Source organism: Halichoerus grypus, chromosome 2 (assembly GCF_964656455.1).
Source record: "Halichoerus grypus chromosome 2, mHalGry1.hap1.1, whole genome shotgun sequence".
Taxonomy (NCBI): Eukaryota; Metazoa; Chordata; class Mammalia; order Carnivora; family Phocidae; genus Halichoerus; species Halichoerus grypus.
This window is the reverse complement of record NC_135713.1, coordinates 68,366,486-68,389,775: the sequence shown is the minus strand read 5'-3', so window position 1 is coordinate 68,389,775 and position 23,290 is coordinate 68,366,486. Positions and strand designations below refer to the sequence as shown.

Here is a 23,290-nt window from a genome sequence, read left to right as displayed (position 1 = left end):
TAATTGCCTTTACTTTGATGTTTCTGAAATTGCACATTTTTAAACTCTTTTGCTAGATTAATGTGCAACATATATTTATCTTTGAAAATCTTATTGAGTAAGTTCTGCTTAGTTGAACAGCACTATCAATAAAATCCTGTTTTGTTGTATTTGCAACCAACAAAATATCTGGTTTGTTGACTATTGTCTGTCATTATGACTCAGTAGTAGTCCATTTTATAAAAGTGTCTGATGCATTTTCAATTTTATAGTTGAACTCTAAAATGGACTGATATCAATTGACATTGACACATCATTGAAGCTTTATCTCTTTCCATCTTCAGGTACACTTTCTTTCTTTCAATACATAAGATCAATGTTAATTTGAAGCCTTGCTCATCAAGTACATTGAGAAAAGTACCAGACAAAAAATCGGGACGCTGGAATTGAGTTTTGCCTCTGCTTTGTAATCATAGTCAGGTTCCTTAACCTTTCTGAGTTTTCCTTTCTGTAGAAAGAAGGAATGAATATATATCCACCTTGCCTGACAGGATTTTTATGACTCTGACATGAGATAATGTGTGTGATATATTATTGAAACACGTAAGATTTCATTTCCGTTTTTTCTAATAATACCCCTTGGTTCCCATGTAAATTAATTAGTACTCATTGAATTAAGTATAGATTGTCAATTTTTCTGCAGGATTATCTTATGTATTTCTTATTTGTAAAGGCAAAACCTTAATTAATTTCTCTGGATAGGTAGTACATGTACAAATACCGGAGTCTACGTGTCCCTTTCTTAGTCTCCCCATTTCCTACCTCAGAGTTAACCTTCCAGAAGCATTGTATGCAGATAAAAACATAAATGTTCATTATATGCCTCCTGGTCTTACACAAATGGTAGTGCATACAACAATATTGTTCTGTACCTTACTTTTTAACTTAATATGTTTTAGGTATAATTTCATTATAATGCATATACAGTTACTTCCTTTTTGTCCCATTTGTTCAGTGAACAAATATTTATTGTCAGGTGTCATGGTATCATTTTAGATTTGGGGGATGTAGTAGTGCACAAAATGAACATAATTTTTTCTTTTCTCCTGGACCTTTCACTCTGTGTGGGTACAGACAGACAAACAGTTAAATATATATGTTAAATGGTAAATATATTAAATATTAAACATACAGTTATATATATGTCAAGTGGTGGTAAGTTCTTTGGAGAAAAATAAATCAAGATGGAAGAAAAAGGGTGATGGGAGGTGTTTTTATATATAGGGTTGTCAAGTAAGTCTTCACTGATAAAGTGGCATTTATACAGAGATCTGAAAGAACTAAGGGAGCAAATGTTGAGACTGCTTGAAATGAGAATATTCCAGAAGAGAGTGAGAGAGAATAAGTAAGAGATGGGGTCAGAGAAGTAATAGGCATTTAGATCATACAGTCAGGCAGATTATTGTTAAGACTTTGATGCTAACTGTTAGAGAAATTAGAAACCACTGAAGATTCTGAGCAAAGGAGTGACATATTTACGTGGTTTTCAACCTTTTGTTATTATAAAGACAGCTTTGGTAAAATCCTTATAATACTACTATGTGTATAAAAGGAGTTTATGTGTGAGACACATTTTAGAAGGTTTTGTGCAGCTTTATAGGTTTAGATTTTACTCTCAAAATAGTTTAAAAGTTTTTAAACCTGATAACAATGTGTTATAGATGTTAAGTATTATATTAATATTGAATTAATATATCAGTTTTGTAGATTACTAAATTTTTCTTCTAGCTTTCCTATGGCATGAATTTTATCATGCTGAACTTTCAGTGGCTTTGTAAGCTGTTAATATTACTAAATTATCCTAGGATCTGATACCTGAAGTATATTTATAACTATATGTTATGCTTTATGTTTATTTAGTTTATAAATTTCTAATATATAAAACAAAGAAGTTAAGAGAGGATTATGATTAGGTTACAAAAGCCTTGTTGGCTTTTCCAGATGACTCAAGTCAAGATTCCTTAACATCACTAATGATCAGGGAAATGCCAGTCAAAACCAGAATGAGATGCCAATCAAAAGAACCAGAATGAAATGCCAATCAAAACCTCATGCCTGTTAGAATGGCTATTATACAAAGACAAGAAAGAACAAGTGTTGGTGAGGAAGTGGAGGAAAGGGAACCCTTGGGGACTGTTGGTGGGAATGCAAACTGGTGCAGCCACTATGGAAAACAACATGGAGGTTTCTCAAAACGTTAAAAATAGAACTACCATATAATCCAGCAATTCCATTTCTGGGTAGTCATCTGAAGAAAACAAAAATACTAACCTGAAAAGACCCAGGTTCGTAGCAGCATTGTTTATAACAGCCAAGATATGGAAACAACCTAGGTGTCCATCAGTGGATTAAATATAAAGATGTGGTATATATATACAATGGAATATTGTTCCTCATAAGAGAGAATGAAATCTTTCCATTTGTGATGACATGGATAGACCTTGAGGAATTATATGCTAAATGAAATAAGACAGAGAAAGACGAATACAGAATGGTATCTGTGGAATCTTAAAAAAAAAAATGAGCTCATAGTTATAGAGAACAGATTGGTGGTTCCCAGAGACCGGGTTGGGAAGTGGGCAAATGGGTGAAGGTGGTCAAAAGGTCCAGTTACAAAATACATAAGTCCTGGGTATATAATGTACAGCATGGTGACTATAGTTAGTAATACTCTAGTATGTATTTGAAATTTGCTAAGAGAGTAGATCTTAAAAGCCCCACATCGGGCTCCCTGCTCAGCAGGGAGCCTGCTTCTCTCTCCCTCTCCCACTCCCGCTGCTTGTGTTCCCTCTCTAGCTGTCTCTCTCTGTCAAATAAATAAATAAAATATTAAAAAAAAATAATTAATGGAAAGTTGACTGCATTTTGACTTTTATAAAGTATCCATGTGTTAAACATTTCAAAAAATTTAGGTGCCTAGCGGTACCTAGATATACACTGAGCAAATGATTATAGAGGAAATGAATAGGTTCAGAATTTCAAAATATCTTTTGGCAGGTTATAATTGATGCCACTCAGGTTTTAAAAAATAGTTGAAATGTTAAAGTTAGTTTCTATCAAATATTTCTCACTTTATAAAGAATGATGGCAGTGATATTTTAACAGGGTGACAAAATTTCGAGATAATGACTACTGTGTGATTGCAATAGAACCGTCACTATAGAGAGCTCTCCAGCTGCAGAGCCAGGCTGCTTGGGTTTGTATCCCTGCTCCACCACTTAGTAAGTGTGTGGTGTTAGGGCTTTTCCCGCCCTCATTTCCCAATGTGTAAAATGGGAATTACAGCTTTATCTACTCTTGGGTTCATTGTGAGAAATGGTTAAGTTTACACATTCAAAGCATTTAGAATAGTCTTTGCCACTTAGCAAATCACTGTTCTTTTTAATAGCTGATATTTGATTATTTGATTATCCCAGAAATGATGATTTAATTTGTGTGCTTATTTCTCTGCTAGTCTTTATTCCTTAGTCTTGATATTATTTTTCATTAAGCATAAATCTTTTCTTTTAAAAATGTAGGCTGTTAATTTTTAGATGATAAACTTGTTTGGGATCTGAAAGTATTGTTGTCTTTTGTCCACAATAGATTACAAAATATTTTTTAAATGAAGTCTCATGTTACTAACTTATGACTTACATATTGGTGACATTAGTAGGGTTGACCACCTACATTTTTTGAAGAAAAATTTTAGTGTTATTACTTTAATACTTGAAGCTCACTTTTCTCCTACACCATTGAAGTTTGTGTTTAAACTTGAGCACAAGCAATTTTTATAAAAATATCACTTATAATCACATTTTAATGCCAGTTTTCTTTTATAGTTTAATGTGGATGAAAGAAAAAAAATCCCTAAATGCCATTCTATTTTATGATTATTTATTCATTCCTGAAATAACATTTTTCTTTTAAGTTTGCAGTTATGGAAAATTCAATTAACAGTTTTAATACTCATATTAACTTTTTAAAAATAACTCTTCTTGCAAATTTATGCAATACTACTATTCACTCTTATCAGTTGAAATCTGGTTTTCTTCATACTCCTTTTGTCCTTTTCTCTCAGTATTATTTAAAGGCTCTCTTTGTAGCAGCAGGGCAGGGTGGAGAAAACTGGGAATTTGAGTGAAATCATTCTGAGTTTATTTGCCTTTAGGTGAATTTTTACCTCCCCTCCCCCCAACCTCAGTTTCTTCATCTGTAAAATGTGGTTAGTAATATGCACCTCATAGGATCATTATCAGGACTAAATGAATGAATGCAAAGGCAGAGGCTTGTTATAGAGCTTCAGACAAAGTTAGGAGGGTACTTAGTATGCATTTGGTTTTTATTCCTTTTCTTTCCTCTGTCTTCAGCATTTCTCTTTCTCTCCTGTCTCTTCCACCTTTGTCCCCATATTTCCTCTTCCCTCCTCTGCCTATTAAACACAATTAACCAACTTCTATGAATATTATGCATCATGTTCAGAGACATTGGGGATAATAGACTAAGTCTCTGCACTCATAGATCTACATTTAGCAGGCAGAAAATGGCAATAAACAACTGATTAACAAGAAAACATCAGAGTTAAGTGCTATGATGAAATCGACCATTAACATTCCTCAGGCTTTAGCCCTCAGCCCTTGGTTTTCAATCCTTTCTTTGTAATCAAGTGTCTGTGGGCTTTTTTCCCCCTTTCTGTCATTCTTTAAACAACAAATGGTGACTCCTAAATCTACATTTCCAAGGAAATTGGGAATCCTGGAATACCAGTCAAGATAAAGATGAAAAATGAAAGCAGAGAAGTTGAGTTATGCAAGTTCACACACAAAAAGGTTAAATGTAATAAAACATTTAAATTTATCAACAATTTCATTATTATTCACACACTAGATTTTCTTCCTATGTATTTCCCCCCAGATTAACTGTTAACTGGTGGACACACTATCAACTGGCATTCATTCTATGTTAATTGAAAATTAAAAAAACAGTAACAGATTTCGGACTATTATAATGTAGGTTAATGCAGATACTTTGTTTGAGAAGACAAGAAAATTTAATTACCTGGAGAAAAAAGATATTTAGTTACATGGCTAATTTGTCATAATAATTGTGAGTAATAAAATTGCTAAAAATTTCTGAGGTGCCTTGGTGGCTTAGTCAGTTGAGCATCTCACTCTTGATTTCAGCTTATGTCATGATCTGGGTGGTGGGATGAGGGAGCCCCATCTCAGGCTCCGTGCTCAGCAGGGAGTCTGTTTGAAGGATTCTCTCCCTCTACCCTTCTCCCCACTCACTCACAGGTGTGCACTCTCTCCTTCAAAATAAATAAATCTTAAAAAACTGTGAAAATTTTCTATTTATAAATGAATACAATTTTTCCATTTCTCCTATAGTTTTTTAAATCATAAGGCACTTGCAAAGACCTCGGTAAATGAAGGCGAGTGTCTGAGAGGCCAGTAGATTATAGCATTGAGAGTGAAAATGCCCTGGCTTCATTTATGCTGTTATTATAAATACCTCATCTCTTAAAATTATTTTCTCTTATAATAATATAGAGATGCTGTTGTTTAACACAGTACCTGGCAAAGAGAGAAGCTCAATAAACTTCTCTTCAATATGCCTGATGTTGCAAAATGAAACCATCAGTGGTTAGATTCCAGTATTTAGTAAAAGGTGGGCTCTGTCTCTACTTATTCTGGTATATAAGCACCAAACCAAACCAAACACCTACTCAGTTAATGTAGAGGGGCAGATTATTCCTGAATATGTTTTAGAAAGTAATAAAGTCTTTATAACACTGATGGGAAGGAAAGAATGCAGAGAAATAGCCTCAACTAGAATATTTATCACTTCTAGATAGACAAAGTAAAAAATTTAGTATTTTGTGCCATTTAAGCAGGGCCAGGATGCACTTGGTTCTCAAAAATATCTTAGTGGTTCAGATACTTAGTGTAGTGATACGACCACTTTGGAAAACTGTTGGGCACTACCTACTAAAGACAGACATGTGCACATCCTTTATCCCAGTACCTCCACTCCTGGGCATAGATTCAATAGAAATGAATACATATACTCCCCAAAAGACATGTACAAGAATATTCACAGGAGCACACTACATTAGCCCCAAACTGAAAACTGCCAAATGTCAACAGTAGAATAGATAAATTATAGAATATTTACCAGTTGGAATATCCTGTAGTAATGAGAATGAACATATTATAACTACATACAGCAGTATGGATGAATCTTACAAACATAATGTTGAGTGAAAGATACCAGACATTACATATTTTGTGATTCCATTTATATGGAATTCAAAAAGAGGCCAAGCTAATCAATGATATTAGAAGGTAGGATAGTGGTTACCCTTGACAGTGGTTACACCTTGGGATGAGGGTAGTGACTAAATGGCACACAGCAGACTTCTGGAGTACAAACATGACTTGTTTTTCATATATGTTCTGGTTACAGGAGTCTTTTCAATCTGTGAAAAGTTCATAAACTGTATACTTTTGATATTTATACCCTCCTTTATGCATCTTGTACTCCACCTAAAATTTTCAGAAAAAATTCATTCTAATTTAGCATGGGATCAGTATGAAAGCATGCTCAACTCTGTATGTGTGTGTTAGCTTTTATCTGTATGTTGGGCTGCTTATGGCGGTCTTTTCAGAATTATGTGGAAGGAGGGGGGGTGCTTTTTAAATTACACAGACCATCCTTTTATCTGTCTGTCACCCATTCCCTTCCCATATAATGATATTTTTTTCTTGGACTTTATACCTCCCTCCCTTTCTTTCTCTTTTCTTAACAAGCCATGGTTAACTATAACGTTTGCTGAGAAAGTGTAGTGTCTTTCAGGTCTCTTGGGTTGAAAAAAGTTTGAGGACTATTGCGCAAAGGATGTTGCCTTAAACAGTTCTTTTAAATTCTGAGTGCCTCTTGGGAAAGTAACATATTAAGCTTTGTGAGATATTAATAGGTACCTCCAATCAGGGGCTTAGGAGAGCTGAAGAAAGTACAAGTCACTCTAAGAGTAAGTAGTGCAAGCTTGGCAATTCTAACACAGATCGGCAGCCTCCTGAGCGGGTGTGGTGTTGGAAAGCAAAGTTAGAAATTGATGAAGATGAATTGACTCTATTTCACAATTTTGCCTAAACCTGGCTCTTCCCTTTTCAGAAGAAATTTTGATTGAGAGAAGTATGTGGAAAAACGAATAGAGGAGAAGGGTAGGGAAAAGGTCTTGAAATTTGGGGAAGGAGAATTGACTTCTGTAGTATGGCCAGGAATGGGCGAGGGCGACAGGGGGAAACCAATGGGCTCAGCAAGTGCAAGGAGATGTGAGGTAGGCAGGTCATTTGGGAGGTAATTGAAGTAAAGTAGGGTATAGATTATAAAGGGTGGTAGGTTCCAGTGGCCAAAGGACCAAGAACTGGACTGGTAGAGGTAGAAGGTCAGGCAGAGTCAAATGGGATCCAGTTGGTAAGAAAAGCTTTAGTTGTTTTTTGAGATGTTTCATTAATCTAAGAGTCAGTAGAATCTTAGGTGTTCCAAATAGTCAGAAACTACTGAAACTCTGCCAGTTTAAATGGTTTGTGTTCCTTTTTCTTTTCTTTTTTCCAATTAGATACAGTCTTCGTGGAGCCAGAACATTGTTCTTATCCCACAAAGGTGTTTTGTGGTTTTGACTAGGGGATAAATCAGGCTCTTCTAATTAAAATTTGCTTTTGGAGGGAACTTTCTTTCTCCCCATCCTTTGTCTCTAAGTCTGTTAAGGAAGAATCAAGAAGGGAAAAAAGAGAGATCTGGTGAGAGGAGAACAGGAACAACAGAAACAAATGAGGGGAAAAAGATACATACAGGTGAAGAAGATGAACAATAAAGAACAGGAGAGACAACAGAAAATACAGAAATAAGAGGTAGGTCATAGTCGAAAGAGAAAGGGGCTAGGAAAAAGGAGATGGCAGAGGAGAACACATGAATTTAAAATAAAATAAAAATATTATTGAACCTAGCTAACTTAGGGGTGTCAAAATTTTTGCTTTAAATAGTTCAGTAGTACCTATCAAGGGATACAGTTTGTGGTTCAGATACTTAGTAAAATTCATTCTCGTATTTTCAAGTTTTAGGTCAAGAGACAAATTATAATTTTTTTTAAAAAAATTTTATTTATGGGCGCCTGGGTGGCTCAGTCGTTAAGCGTCTGCCTTCGGCTCAGGTCATGATCCCAGGGTCCTGGGATCGAGCCCCGCATCGGGCTCCCTGCTCTGCTGGGAGCCTGCTTCTCCCTCTCCCACTCCCCCTGCTTGTGTTCCCTCTCTCTGTGTGTCTCTCTCTGTCAAATAAATAAATAAAATCTTTAAAAAAAAATTTTTTTTATTTATTTGAGAGAGAGAGAGCAGCAGACTACCTGCTGAGCAGGGAGCCTGACTTGGGGCTCGATCCCAGGACCCTGGAATCATGACCTGAGCTGAAGGCAGATGCTTAACTGACTGAGCCACCCAGGTGCCCCCCAAATTATAACATTTTAAGAAAATTTGTTTCTGTGTAGTTATTTGATTAACACGAAATTATTGACTACCAAATGGTTTTTGGGTGGTATTTAATAAGAAAATATTAAAGTGGAGCATTTTGATATTTATTTTAATAATGTAGTCCCTCCAAACAGAAATCCTGAAATATCATAATTTATTATAGCATTTGAGGGTAGGAGGTATGGATGAGTATACACTTTCTTTTTTTTTTTTTTTTTTTTAAGATTTTATTTATTTATTTGAGACAGAGAGAATGAGAGAGCACATGAGAGGGGGGAGGGTCAGAGGGAGAAGCAGGCTCCCTGCCGTGCAGGGAGCCCGATGCGGGACTCGATCCAGGGACTCCAGGATCGTGACCTGAGCCGAAGGCAGTTGCTCAACCAACTGAGCCACCCAGGCGCCCCAAGTATACACTTTCATTATACAGACAGTAACTTCAACTTGCTATTAATTATGTCACTGTTTATTTAGATAGAGCTTATGTTAGCAGTGTTTAATTATTACAGGTATCTGTATTTTTTGATATAGTGAGCCTTTTTCAGTTTTATTACTTATAAGATATTCATAGTCTTTGCCATTTACTAGTCTCCAGTGCAGGTGTATTATTAGAAAAGAAAATTGCTAGATAACTCTATCATGTTCACTCATGATTAGATGACATAGATGAAATTCAAATCACCATGAAAACTCTTACTGAGATTCCTTTTTGTCCACCCTTTGTGCATAATAGAATTATATAGATTTTTTCTGTAACCATAATCAATTTCATATCATATTTGATCATGTTTTCAAGGATTTAATTTTGGAACTTAAAACTAATAAAAATTAATTGAACATGGGATTCTACATTTTGATCAGGTAGTGTTTTTTAGTATGATACAATGAATATTTCATGTCATCTTTTATTTGTATAATTGTCTTAGTTTATTAAAAATGTGTTTAAATTAGAAAGGCTCTTTGCCAGCCTCTTTTGATAATAATGAAAATCCATGGGGTTTCTTTTTTTTTTTTAAATTTCAGAGACTATCTAATGGTGTAGATATGCTCTACAAACATGTTGAATCTGAATTTTCACTAGCTCTTTAACTCACCAAGAGAAGTTAATACCTATGCACTTCCTAGCATCTTATGAGAGCATACAGTTTAGAGGTCTCATTTTAATTTGGTGGTTCCTTATTATAATTTCAAAAATAGTGCTAGGGAATGAAATCATAACTATTTTTATTTTGAAAGATATACCACGCTTTTAAGGTGATGTAGTAAATTGTGCAGATACTTAAGATACTTGGTATATGAGAAGTAAAACCAACATGGAGTAGACATACTGAGGAACACACTGGTCTTTTACTCTCCCTAGGAATTTGAAAGCTCAATTTAACTTCTGTCTGTCATTTCTGATAGGCTTCTCGGGTGATCTTTAGGGATGTTGCCTCTTTGCCATCTCCCGAAGTCAAAGTCAGGGACAGCTTTAACCTCTTGCTTAGCAGCTATACAATGTGATTTGGGACTCAAATGATAAAAACCAAAGAACGCAAGGGAATCTTCCTGTGTCCTCCAGCTTTCCTTAGAATCCTTCATCTGACCGGCAGGAAGTGAAAAAATGCTGATGCTTTAAGGTTCAGCTGTATCATTTCTAAGAAAGGCAGCCCAGTATAATGACCATGTCTAGGGGACTGAAGATGGCAGGGGACATGATGTCATCATATATAGGTAATCACTATAGGTAATCAGGCTTTTTGTCTTAAATTGTTAGGAGAAAAGTCTGTTAGCTCTGGCAATGTGTAAAATGCATGTTGCAAGGCTTTTTATATAGATTTATATATTCTTGTTTATATGCTTGTGTTCATTCACTCATTCATTCATTTTCTGTCTTAGTCCCCTGAGTATTTGAGGTAGCTAATGCTAACAAGTTTCAGCAAAATAGAAAAGAAACTAAAATCAGGACCAGGAAAAACTGGGTTGTAACAGGTTATCAAGACTGGGGGAAAACTATATAGATCATGGCATGTATAGTTACTACACTAGAGCTGTTATTTTGTCTCTAAGCTTCCCAAAGGCCAAAATGAAAAAGGAGATAAAGTCATATAACACTTAACTATTAAATAAAAGAAAGCATGTCACATTGCAGGGGAAGCAAAGCTTTTCATTGCATTTAGCTCTAATAGAATTTCTTACTGGAGGCTTTAACCCTGACTTCTGCGGTGACAGTGCCCTTGACAATATCACTACAGTTAGTGCAGGAAGGAGATTGATAAGGCCATCTCTTGCAGAATCTAGAATCCCTCAGTGGAGTGGAGACCATAACACCAAAATCAGTTCTGAGGGGGTCTGAGAATGCAGCTGTCTATAAACTGGTTTTATCGAAGAATATAATCTAGGCTTAGAATAGCATATGCTTTTAACTTCTCTTAGTACTCTTTTTCTTAGCTTCAGTTTGGATATACAGTGGATAAATATATTCCCTGGGAAGGGTTCTCGATTGCAGGTATTCTATACTTGTTTGAAGGTGGATCCATGAGAAGAATTTATTAGTGAATTTATTTGCTGATTTTTTAAAAAAATTGAAGGCCTGTTTTTTCTATGAAAATTATTGGAAATATTTTATATATTAAAATAACTTGCATATGTGTGTGAAAGCATAACTGCCCATTCAAAACTTCTTCCTTGTTATGATTTTAAAAACTATTATTGATGATTAAAGAGAAGTTGTTGGTGTTAAACTTCAACTTTTGCTTGCAATTTCTATGATGTACTGTACTCAGTTTTCTACCTGTTGTTCTTAATTTCAGTTTGTAGATTTTTTTTTGTTGGGTTTAGGTGTGGTCACTCGTTGTATAGATTGTACAGATAAATGGTTAACGAGTGCTGTAAATCCAACTATTGTATGAATCGTGTTCCATTTTGGAGGGAGTAGTTCTTTTTTTTTTTTAAGATTTATGCATCTATTTGAGAGAGAGAGAATGCGTGCTCATGAGCACGAGATGGGGGAGAGGAAGACGGTGAGGGAGAGAGAGAATCCTTAGGCGGACCTCCCCCTGAGCATGGAGCCGGACACGGGGCTTGACCCCAGGATCCTGAGATCATGACCTGAGCTGAAATCAAGAGTTGGCTGCTTAACCAGCTGAGCCACCCATGTGCCCCTGGATGGAGTAGTTTTCTAAACAAAATTTAAAATTTAAAAAATTTTAAAAATCTGTTGTAATTCAAAATTTAAAATTTCCCAAAAGATCATTCTTTGAAAGACACTTGATTTGGGTCATTAACATTTGCCTCTAAATATGTCATTTAAGGAAAATTACTAAAAGAAAGGGACTGACTGCATCCTAGACATAAAATATTATTACTGGCACATAATCCTGCAGGGAAGGTGGTATTCCTACCTTTCATATGAGAATATTGAACCTTGAAGAGGTTAAGGAATTTGATCAGAATCAGAGTAGCAGATTCAAACTCAAAATTTTCTGACACTGTAGGCAAAGTTGCACTACCTCTCTGAGCTCAATTTCATTCTTGGTAAAATGTGCCAGGTCATAGAAACCTCACAGAATTATTTTGGAAATTAATGAGGTGATGTTTGTAAAAATTAGCCCAGTGCCTGGCATGTAACTAAACCCAATAAACGGTAGCTATAAAGAAAGAAAAAGTTACCATGATATCTCCTAAGTATGGTTTTTCAGTATACTTAGGCTGGAGGCTATATTTCACTTTAGTATAGTTTAATTCTTTTTCATAATATAATACATCAAGATAAGACATTACCAGACCTAAAGATAAGAAATTGCCAGCAGGTGGAGCTCAGTGTCAGAGAAACCACATTTCTGAAATTAGGATATTTTTTACCTTATATTTTAAAAATAAAACTAACTGCATACAGTTTTGAAATTTATATGTGAATTTTTTTCTATTTTTAACATGCCTACCAAAAGTCATCACCCTGCATCATAGTTCTTAAATATGTAAAAATAATGCTTACTTATTGGTATCATAATGCGTTCTTTGTTATATCATAATGACAGTTCATGTGCATGACTAAGACACTAAAGTAAACTCCATATATACAGGCTGGCTTAGAATTTAATCATTTCATTCAGTAATTGGACTGATAATCTCAAATTTAACTTGTCAAAAGTCTCAAATCTGCCACTCTCACAGTTTTCCACTTCTTAGTAAATGGTATCACCTGTAATCAGCTACTCAAGCCAAAATCTTGGGAAATACCTCTGTGTTCACTTTTTCTCAAATCTCCCCTCCACTCCATCAGCAAGTTCTCTTGATGCCACCTCCAAAATGTAACCCACATCCCACCTCGTGTCAGCATCTCCACTGTGATCATTCTAATAAAAGACACCATAACTGTAGCCTGGACTACTTCAGTCATACTATCTGCTTGCTACCTTGCCCTTCCTACATTTTATTTTCTGTACGGTAACTGGAGTGATCTCAATGGGATCTTATCTGACTCCTGCTAACGACCCTCCCATGGCATCTCTATGTAATTAACATAGAATTTCAAGTTTCTTACTGCAGCCTAAACTACATGATCTTGTCCCTGCCTGTCTCCTCCCAGTGAAGCCTCCCTCCTCTTCTCCCATACTCTAGCCTTTCTGATCAGATTGCCCCTGACTTGCCAAGCTTCTTCTCATCTCAAGGCCTTTCTGTTTCCTCTCTTCAGTATTCTTTTACCAGTTTTTCATATGACTGACCGCCTTCTTTCCATCACTTCAGCTCAAATATCATTCCTTTGAGGTGTCTCTGATTCCTCTAGCTATAACGGGCTCTCTTATTATCTGTGTACCCCTGCTGTCATTATGTATCCTGTTGTCCCTTTTCACTTCTTACCTAGCACTTACTGCTAGTGTCTTTACGGCTCCTCCTCCTCCTCCTATTATTTTGTTGGCTAACATTTACTATGTAGTAGGGTTCTTCTAAGCATTTCTATGCATTAGATACTTTAATATGTGCATTTATATGTGGTAACTCATTTAATCATGTATTTATTTATGTGTATATGTTTTTAGTATCTGTTTTCTTTTCCTATAATCCCTGCCAGCTTCCCAAACTAGCTCCAAGAAGACAGTTATTTTCATTTTGTTTACTGCTATTTCCTTAGCTTTGTGCAGTACTTGGCACATAGAAGAGAGTCCATAAATATTTTTTGAGTACTGGGCCAGCTCTTAGAATCCATAATAACAAATAGAGTCATCAAATATTAAAATAATCTCCTAGGTGAAAGAGAATATTTTTAAGGAAGAAATCATGCCTGACTGATTATTCTCAGAGTTCTTTTCTATGAAGATAATAGGGTATAAACTGAGGTTTTAGAAAAGACTTTGACAGTGTTCTTTACCAAAGATTACTAAATAGTAAGTCACCATTGGATGGTAAATACGCTTTTAGCATGACCCAAGAAAAGGTTTAAAATCAGAAATCAAAAAGGTAAGAATCAATAAATATGGACTTAACTGGAAAAGCGTAAAGATCAAGGTGCCTCAGCAACTAATAATCACATCCATTATGGGTTGAATTGTATCCTGCAAAAAGAGATGTTAAAATCCTTATACCCAGTACCTATAAATATGACCTTATTTGGAAATAGGGTCTCTAGATGTAATGAAGTTAAGATAGTTAAGATGAGGTCATTGGAGTAGGCTGTAATCCAATATGATTGGTGTCCCGATAAGAAGAGAGATTGACATACAGGGAATACAGCCATGTGAAGACAGAGGCAGAGATTGGAGTTATGCTATCATAAGCAAAGGATTGCCTGGGGCTACCAGAAGCTATAAGATAGAAGGAAGGATCCTCCCCTAGAAGTTTTGGCCCTGCCGACACTTTGATTTCAGACACTGAGCTCCAGATCTGTGAGAAAATAAATTTCTGTTGTCTTAAGCTGCTCAGGTTGTGGTACTTTGTTATAGCAGCCCTAGGACACTAATACAACATCTGTTGTGTTTATTATCTTTATAAGTGATCTGGAAGACTGCCTAGTGAGGTATCTAGATGACATCAAAATTTTGTTGTTCTGAAAAGCAAAACCAATGGGTATTAGATGATTATAGGAGACATACCTGAATTAGCTTTTCTGTGGGCTCGACTAAGAAGCAAGAAATCTAGCTACTCTAGATTCTATATTCCTTGACTGTAAACATTAGTTTTTTTGTTTTTGTTTTATCTCCAAGTTTGTTTTTATCTCCAAGTTTTTGTTTTATCTCCAAGATTGTTTCCAGATTTAAATTTTGCAGTTTTTATGAGCTATGAATTTATATGCCAGGTACTTAGTAAATGCTAAATGAATATTGAAAGAATAAATAAGACCAAACAGAAAATAAGAGATAAGGATAGGAAAATAAAAATAAATTTGTGGGGCGCCTAAGTGGCTCAGTTGGTTAAGCAACTGCCTTTGGCTCAGGTCATGATCTCAGGGTCCTGGGATCGAGCCCCACATCGGGCTCCCTGCTCGGCGGGAAGCCTGCTTCTCTCTTTCCCACTCCCCCTGCTTGTGTTCCCTCTCTCGCTGTCTCTCTCTCTGTCAAATAAAAAAAAAAAAAAAAAAAAAAAATTTGTGGTATAAAAATATGAATTGTTATGTTTAAAATGATCTAGGGAAAAAAATGAGACCAACAAAAGAATATTGAGAATCAGTATGTATTGTTTCTTGAGTATATCAACCTATTGCAGAAAAACAAAATAAGTTGCTAATACATCCTTTGAGACTTTTTGGCAACAGAATACTTTTGGTGAGGTGGAGCAGGGACCGAGCCCAGGTAACATAGTATAGTGGTTAATTGCATGAATTCTGGAGCAGAGTTGCTTGGACTTGAATTGTAGGTTAGCCACTTACTGACCATGTAACCTTGGGCAAGTCATTTAAGCTTTCTGTGCCTGTTTTCTCATCTGTAATCTAGGGCTTGTAATAGAACCTATCTCATAGGATTATTATAGGAGATTAAATGAGATAATCCACTTAAAATTTTTAGAACAGTGCCTGGCTCATAAGAAGCTCCCCATCCCATGCTGTCTATTATTATTTATTAAATGTAATATTTTATAAAAATTATTCTCAGAATATAAAATAGGACTTCTCCCTGATGGGCCTGATGTAAAGAAGAATTGTTGTTATGGACAACAAAATCAAATGTGCATATATTTAAAATAGAAAAATAGAGGAGATTATACAAAGAGGTAAATTTTACTTATTTTTAAAATTGCATTGAATTGGAAAGGGAGGCTAAGGGTTTAAAGGAGGAGATGTTATGACAGAATTGTGAACCCAGGAAAATTTTATTGAGTCAGACTTTTGTGTAGTAGGTTTCTCTTGCTTTTCCTATTTTTCTTATTTATTTTCATAAAGTTTCTTAAAGCTTGGTCCATTTTAAAGAATGTTCTGTCCAGTATCTCGGTATGGTATCTGGCATCTAGTGGTTGCACAGTACCTTCTTTTTAAAAAAATGAATGAATAAAGCAAGGATTTACATAGCAGTTAAAAAATTATTATAGAACAGAGTATCAAAATAGGAGCCTTATGTTCAGATTAAAAATTTATGATTTTAAGTATCCTAAACATTCTACTGTTTCTCCAGCCCTGTCACCTCATTATATGTTGTTAAGCTCAAAAATTCTTGCTGCAAGGAAATTTTTAATTTTATTTTTACTGAGACCTTAAAGATCACTTGTGCATAATTTAATTCCTTTCTTTTTGAATCATAGGAATTATAAAGCACTGGACAGTTAGACCTTAGTAAAATTAATTAAAAAGCACTGGATTAATAAAAGCTTTATAGCACAGCTGTTTGCACAGTGTTGTTTCAAGAAGTGCTTAAAAATTTGGTTTATTCTCAGAGATCTCAAGATCGAAGTTTCTGAAGCAGAAAGACTTTTACAGGTTCTATAGGAAGAAAACAAGTTATTTTATTTTAAAAAAATCAGTTAGAAAATAGACTTATTTCTTAAATAATAGATCACTTAATGCATGAGGATTTTCTCAGTATTGCTGGATAAACAATAACACTTGTTGGTTGTATTGATTCCTTTTACCCAGAACTGACTGGAATACTTCCATGCCAACAGGGGGAGATAGTACCAAATCGGAGATCCAGATCTGTGCCTCTTCTATCTTGCATTTGGCTCAGACAGGAAGGTCTGTGGACAAATTGATTTCTGTAGGCCCACCGTCACCAGCTCTTGGCTAAGATTTGAGATGGAGAAGAAAAATAGATGTTTGTATTGTGAGTGTAGGCTGGAGCCTGGGTGTGACTCCCAGTGCTGTAAAACTTGTGCTTTAAGGCACAGCTTTGAGGCTGCCTCTTCTTCTACCTCAGAAGTCAAAAAAGATCAGGTAAGGCGGAAAGCTGGCTCAGGCCTACTTTAGCTAAGCACAGCATCTACTTTATGCTGCCTCTTCAAATGGGAAGAATAATTTTTCTTGCCTGACTTCTGAATATGCTAGTAAACAAAACTCTTTTGAGGGAATACTATCACTCAGGTGCCAAACGAACCCATTAAAAAACGAAAATGCCTTGTTTTCCGTTTCTATTTTTTTTTTTAATTCACTGCTCAGATTTGTGAAAAATATGTGCTTTCTACTATGCCAAAATGTGGGAAAGGGGGAAAAAAAGCACACTTTTGTGGAATATCTGAAGAGAAGCATTGCTCAGTTTAAAATCTGTGATGGTATTAAGATTTTTGTTTTCCAAATTTCAGTTTTTTTATCAGTTGGTAAGCCCAATTTTACCTTCATATTTTCAATTTCTATGAGGAAAGGAAAATAATAATATTTGTTTCTTCTTAGGTGTTAAATAATTGGTGACAGTACAAGATAAAGCTTTTCACTATGATATATAACTATATAATTCGATACTAATTTTATAATCAATTCTTATGGTTTAATTTAGTAACCTGGAACACACTAATTTCTTAATATTTTAATGGATAACATAATTTCTATGAATAATAGGAGCGGAGTCCTATCTTAAATCTGTTGTGTTAGTAAAGAATTATATTTATAAATTATTTTGCAGTTTAAACTTAATTGCCTGCATCCTCCAAGTCCCTTAATTAATGCCCCTATATTTTAGGCTGTCATTCTTCCATATTCACTATGTTAGGAAAAACAAATTCTGGCCTTCAAATAAGAATGGAAAATGTCAGAAGAATATTCAATGATTATATACCTTCATATATTTTTTTCTTATATTTATTGAGAGTTGTAGTAGATATATAATTCCTGTTTTAATGTCACCAAATTCCACATTTAAGTTAAGGTACTATAAATATTAGTGTCCTGCCGTCATTCAGTAAGTACTATTCATAAATAGAAGAATCATTTCTTACACTTGTAAGTTTTGTGTTATCTTGATTTATGGAGTCATAAAAATATTAGAGGATGTAGAATCCATTGGTGTCATCCTGCCCAATCTATCATTTTATATATAATAATGTCTCTGAAGCCCAAGATAATTAGTGACTCACACAACTTGCCAGTGACTTGTACAACTCTAATTTTCTGTAGCTTTGAAGGAATGTTTTGCTTCCTTTTTACCCTTTGTTTCCTGATATATATTTTTATGACCCTTACTTGATATTTTTCTGTATTTATATTTTTATTTTTTGTATATCTCATTATTTGTTCAGAAACAATGTTATGCTCTTTATTGTTTTTGAAATCATTTTTATTCTCAGTTTTTATTCATTTTTCTTTTCTTTTGTATCCACCCATGACTCTGATGATTTATCTTTGGTTATTAGCTATTGACCTAAATATAATGTGATTACCTATGATAAATCTCTAAATATACTTTTAAACATTTAAGCATTTATTGTTGTCAGTCTGCTTAGTCAGATGTTACTACACTCAGTCAGACATACACATATTCAGATTCACATGTAATAGCTTATGTGGTGCTTTCATACCTGAATTGTTCAAAGGAGGGTTTTCAATTCTTAAGGAGTCACTAATCTTTCATAGGGATGTTCTGACATCTTTGGTTTTTACTCTCTGATATTCTTTAATGGTGTTCCCAGTGAATCCTTATGACCACAGGATGCATACTGACTCATGAGGGCTTTTTTTAGGCAGGAGCCTTCCATTTTACCAGAAACTCGGATTCCCCTGGAACTGGGACCTTGTCCAGGGCTAGTTTGTCTTCCCTTGGTGAACTTTCACCTCCCCCACCCCAACTGTGCTGCTTTTGTTAGCCATCTGTTCCCTTCTTCAAGTAGTCTTATTAATGTAATACTAATTCTGTATTGTCTATGGCAGATCCATTCTTTACTGTTTTTTCACTTCCCTAAAGCATCCTCATAAGCTCTCCATCTTCTCCACATTTTTTACTGTGCCCTCTGGAATCTTATTCTAGTAAGCAAACTTCCTTCTCAAGAGGAGATTCCTCATTCTCCCATATTCCATGTAATTTGGCATTGAGAAGTGGTTCTTAATGCTCCTTTATTACTCTTTCACCCTAATGTGAAAGCCTCTGTGTTTTCAAGGCTTGTGAAGTTTGGTTTACTCCTCACTGATGAACTCTTTCATGCTTCTGTTCATTCCCCTTCATTTATCAAAGAATAAGTTCTCTGGCTTACTGTCTCTTTTTATACCCTGCGCCATTTGGGATGACTTGATCATTCATGTGGAACACCCATCCCAAACCTTAGTTTCTATGTTCATCAATCTAATATAGTATTGATTGACGGATAGTAGCTGATAAGCAAGTTTAGGTCAAGAGGCCTTTTGTAAGGATGGAGGAAAGCTCTTTGGCCCTTGTCCCTCTTGAGTAACTGGCATCAGCTCTGGACTGCTTATTTTTCAGACTTCTTATACAGGTAGGTTAATTTTAGACATATTTTTGCCGCACATAACTGAATTTAATCCTGGCTGAAAGAATAAGCAAAATTTTAGTGAATACAGGAAAATATCAGTCAGCATAGTACTGCTGTTTCCATTGTTGTTGCTTATTTGTTTGTTTGTATGTTTTAGAAGGTACTGGACCACAAGAGCTTGTTGTAGCACTGTTTTTTAAGGTAGAGGAATTTTAGTGCATCACTAGACATAATGATAGATTATAGTATTTAAAAATCTGGCCATGGCATTTTGCCTTTAGTAAATTTCTGTATTTTGAAGGTGTGGGATTTTCCTTCCCCCCAGCTCCCTAGTTTCTGGTTAAATTCTTAGGAAGCCTAATTGGCCCTGCCAATTGACAGTATGTCAGATGTTTTAAAGTTATATACATATTTCAGTGTTTGGTAATGTGATAATAGTATTTCTGAAAATAATTAGGTTGATGCATTCTTGATATTTATCATAGAACTTTTTTCCTAAGAATGAATAAAAGACTGTAAGGATTTTAAGAGCTATTTTATATGTTAAGAGAAAATAAGGTAATTGTACATTATTTCAGGTTGTTCTTGCTAATTGTGTGGTTTTAGATTATTACTTTATATGCTCAATTTCTAATTAATTCCAGACAAAAGAGTTATTCTAGTTATGAAAGATATAATTTTTATAAGGCATCTCCCTTCAAAGTATATATATACACTAAGACTGTTTTTGCTCTTTTATTTCTTTTTTTTTTTTAAGATTTTATTTATTTATTTGACAGAGAACACAAGCAGGGGGAGTGGCAGGCAGAGGGAGAGGGAGAAGCAGGCTCCCCACTGAGCAGGGAGCCCAATGCGGGGCTCGATCCCAGGACCCTGGGATCACGACCTGAGCCGAAGGCAGATGCTTAACCAACTGAGCCACCTAGACGTCCCTCTTTTTGCTCTTTTCTTAAAGAGAATGAAAGGGAGTGGAATTGGTAGAAATTATGTTCAAAATTTTAAAATAAAACAAAAACATAGATGATAGGTGAATACTTCAGACTATTTAATCACTTAGCCAAATAATTGCTGAGGCCTTTATAGTTTACTTTTTGTTATGCCCTTCTGTGGATTTAAAAAATATTATTTACATAAACTTTATCCTGATGAAGCATCATGTCTATAGACGTATGAGAACACTGAATGTATGATGAAAATTCATCACAGAATATAGACTCTAGTGCTTCTATGGGGACTGGGGAAAGAGGAAGGGCATGAAATGTTTTTTAGCCTTCTCACTCCATCACAGCAGGTGAAGTATTTCTATATTTCTAATGTTATAAAGTATATATCCTGCAGTAATTAGTAAAAACTGACTGTTTTGTTTGTGGTAGCAAGAAAGTATTGGCTGCCTTAAAGCTTCTCTTTGCCAAGAAAAAAAGCCTTACATTGAAGAAGCACACAAAAATAGATTGTTCTGTTCCAGAAGGTATTATTGCTAATCCACTCTAAGTGCTGACAGAAGCAAGGGCAAATACTTTATTAGATAAAGCTACATCTTGCAAGTCAATTCCTGTCATCACCAGATGTTTCCAGCTGGAATCTAGACACTATTCAAGATACCGTTTACTAGAATTCCAGAAATCCTTGGTGACATGGTTTATTTACTGCATGATTTCACCCAATGAAAGGTTAGCTTTTCCTTTGTATTTAAGTTAACAGGAAGAAGACACTTGAGCATCATAAGGAATTGAGCTTGTAAAGATTATAGGGTGTTTGTTTGTTTGTTTCCTAAAGGAGTGGTACCACGAGTGGATGGCCACCATGAAATGAAAATTCTTTAACTTGCTAATGAGGGGCTGTAATGAGAGGAACAATAATAGAGTAAAATTTGATTGATTTAAAAATTGTTCCAGAATATGGCCTCAGCTCGAAGTTAAGAATACTCTAAATCTAGTAGTAAACTGTTTTTTTTTAAAGAATGGTCATGAAAAATGGTAAGCAAACTATTATTTTAAAATTATAATTCTCTACTTAATCACAAATGTATGCTATCATTCATTTTGAAATATATATAGAATACTTATAAGCATAAAGCCTTTAAACTCTATTAGTTGATAGTTCATATAAACTTAGCTTAGGTTTTGGTTAGATGTTAATGTTTATATTTTATAAATTATTACAGATTTTTAAATCTAAGGTAAAAAAGCGAGTATGATTTTGAGGGGGTTAAGACAGCAGGAAAGAGTGAATAACATGGCTCTACAGAGTGAATGAGAGGGAAAGGCATAGGTGTGAGTGGCGGATGGCTACCAGACACTTGGGTGACTGAGATCCTACTGGTTCTGCTCAGTAAGTAACTGAAGTGGGAGGAGCAGATGGGAGCTAATGATTTCAGTTCGGGGCGCTAAGTTTGATGTGTCCTGAACTTTCCTCTAGACGTGACTGGCAGGCAGTTTGGTATGTCCTTCTGAAGCTGGAGATTAAGACTTAGGAGAGATCAGTATAATTAAAGCAGAGAGAGGACAAAGAAAGAGAAGAAATATGAAATATAAGGACTGAAAAGCTTTCTTCGATTTTGGCAATTTTTAGGAGGTTGTTAATGACTTCAATTGGGAATAGTTTCTGTGGAGTGGTAAGGGTGGTAATCAGATTGCAGTGGATATGGTTGTGAGTGGGGTGAAGAAGTGAGGTTTCACTTGAAGAAACGGTTTCAGAATATTTAAGAATAAGGTATATTTGTATTTAAGTCCAGAATGTGGGACTTTAGACAAGTCACTTCACCTTTCTGAGTTTGAGCTTTTCCATTTGTAACATGGGGATAATAATTATTTTTTATTTATTTTTTTAAAGATTTATTTATTTACTTGAGGGAGAGAGAGCACAGAAGGAGAGGGAGAAGCAGACGCCCTGCAAAGCAGGGAGCCCAATGTGGGGCTTGATCCCAGGACCCTGGGATCATGACCTGAGTCAAAGGCAGCCACTTAACCAACTGAGCCACATAGGCACCTGATTTTTTATTGTTTTTAAAGGATTAAATGATAAAGCAGGAATGTTGCCTTGTAGTTTGCTTTATACAAAAGAAATGCACCAAATAATTTTAATTATTTAAAAAATTTTTTTTAAAGATTTTATTTTTTCATTTGAGCCCGAGAGAGAGAGAGAAAGAGAGCGAGAGCGTGAGCAGGCGGGGAGAGGCAGAGGGAGAGGGAGAAGAGACTCCCTGCTGAACAGGGAGCCTGACTCGTGGGGCTGGATCATGACCAGAGCCGAAGGTGGACACTTAACTGACTGAGCTACCCAAGCACCCCATAATTGTGATTATTAACAGAAGACAGTGTACACTACTCAGGAGAATTTTGGATAAGCAGGAAAAGAGAGTAATGGCATGGTAGTTTGAAGGATGCACAGGGTCAAGAAAGTGTTATTTCTTAGTTTTAAAAGGATGGGAGATTTCACTGCTCACAGAATCAGTAGATACAGAATTACAGATGACTTCCACTTACAGAATTTCATTTGTAGAATCAAAGATGACTTTGCTTACAGGAATGAGTAGAGAGGAAGAATCAGTAGAGAGGAGAATGTTGAAAGTTCAGATGAAAGGGGATAATGGGAGTAAATTAATGGAGTGAAATTGAAAGGAAGTGGAAGGGCATTGTGGGATAGGTAGAGAAGTTGGTCTTGGAGAGAATCCAAGCCACGTCTTGAAGAGAGGGAGGGAGGGAAGCAGGGATATGTGTGTGTGTAGATGCATTTGAAAGCATAGGGTAAAATATAAAGTTCAACAAAAATAATAAGTGACTGTAAGAGACTTTTGGGGATTTCAGTGGAGAAATCTGCAAAACATCTGGCCATTTGTGTCTGGAACACAGGAGACAAGTCTTTCTTGGTTGTCATAGAGAAAGGAGTCATCTCTGAACACTCCACAGGAACAGGTATTTTTTCTG

The 23,290-nt window shown here is 35.5% G+C and overlaps 1 protein-coding gene across 6 annotated transcripts in view; it reads left to right on the top strand.

Moving 5' to 3' along the window:
• The window catches only part of FER (FER tyrosine kinase), a 418,533-nt gene that overhangs the window by 121,236 nt on the left and 274,007 nt on the right, over positions 1 to 23,290 (top strand). The window contains exon 1 of one of the 6 annotated variants that reach the window (XM_036123022.2): positions 16,747 to 16,884. The exons of the other annotated variants lie outside the window; for them this stretch is intronic. Within the exon in view, the coding sequence (XP_035978915.1) occupies positions 16,747 to 16,884 (138 nt within the window). Of the gene's footprint in view, positions 1 to 16,746; positions 16,885 to 23,290 lie in introns of those variants that run through there. 6 annotated transcript variants of the gene reach the window in all.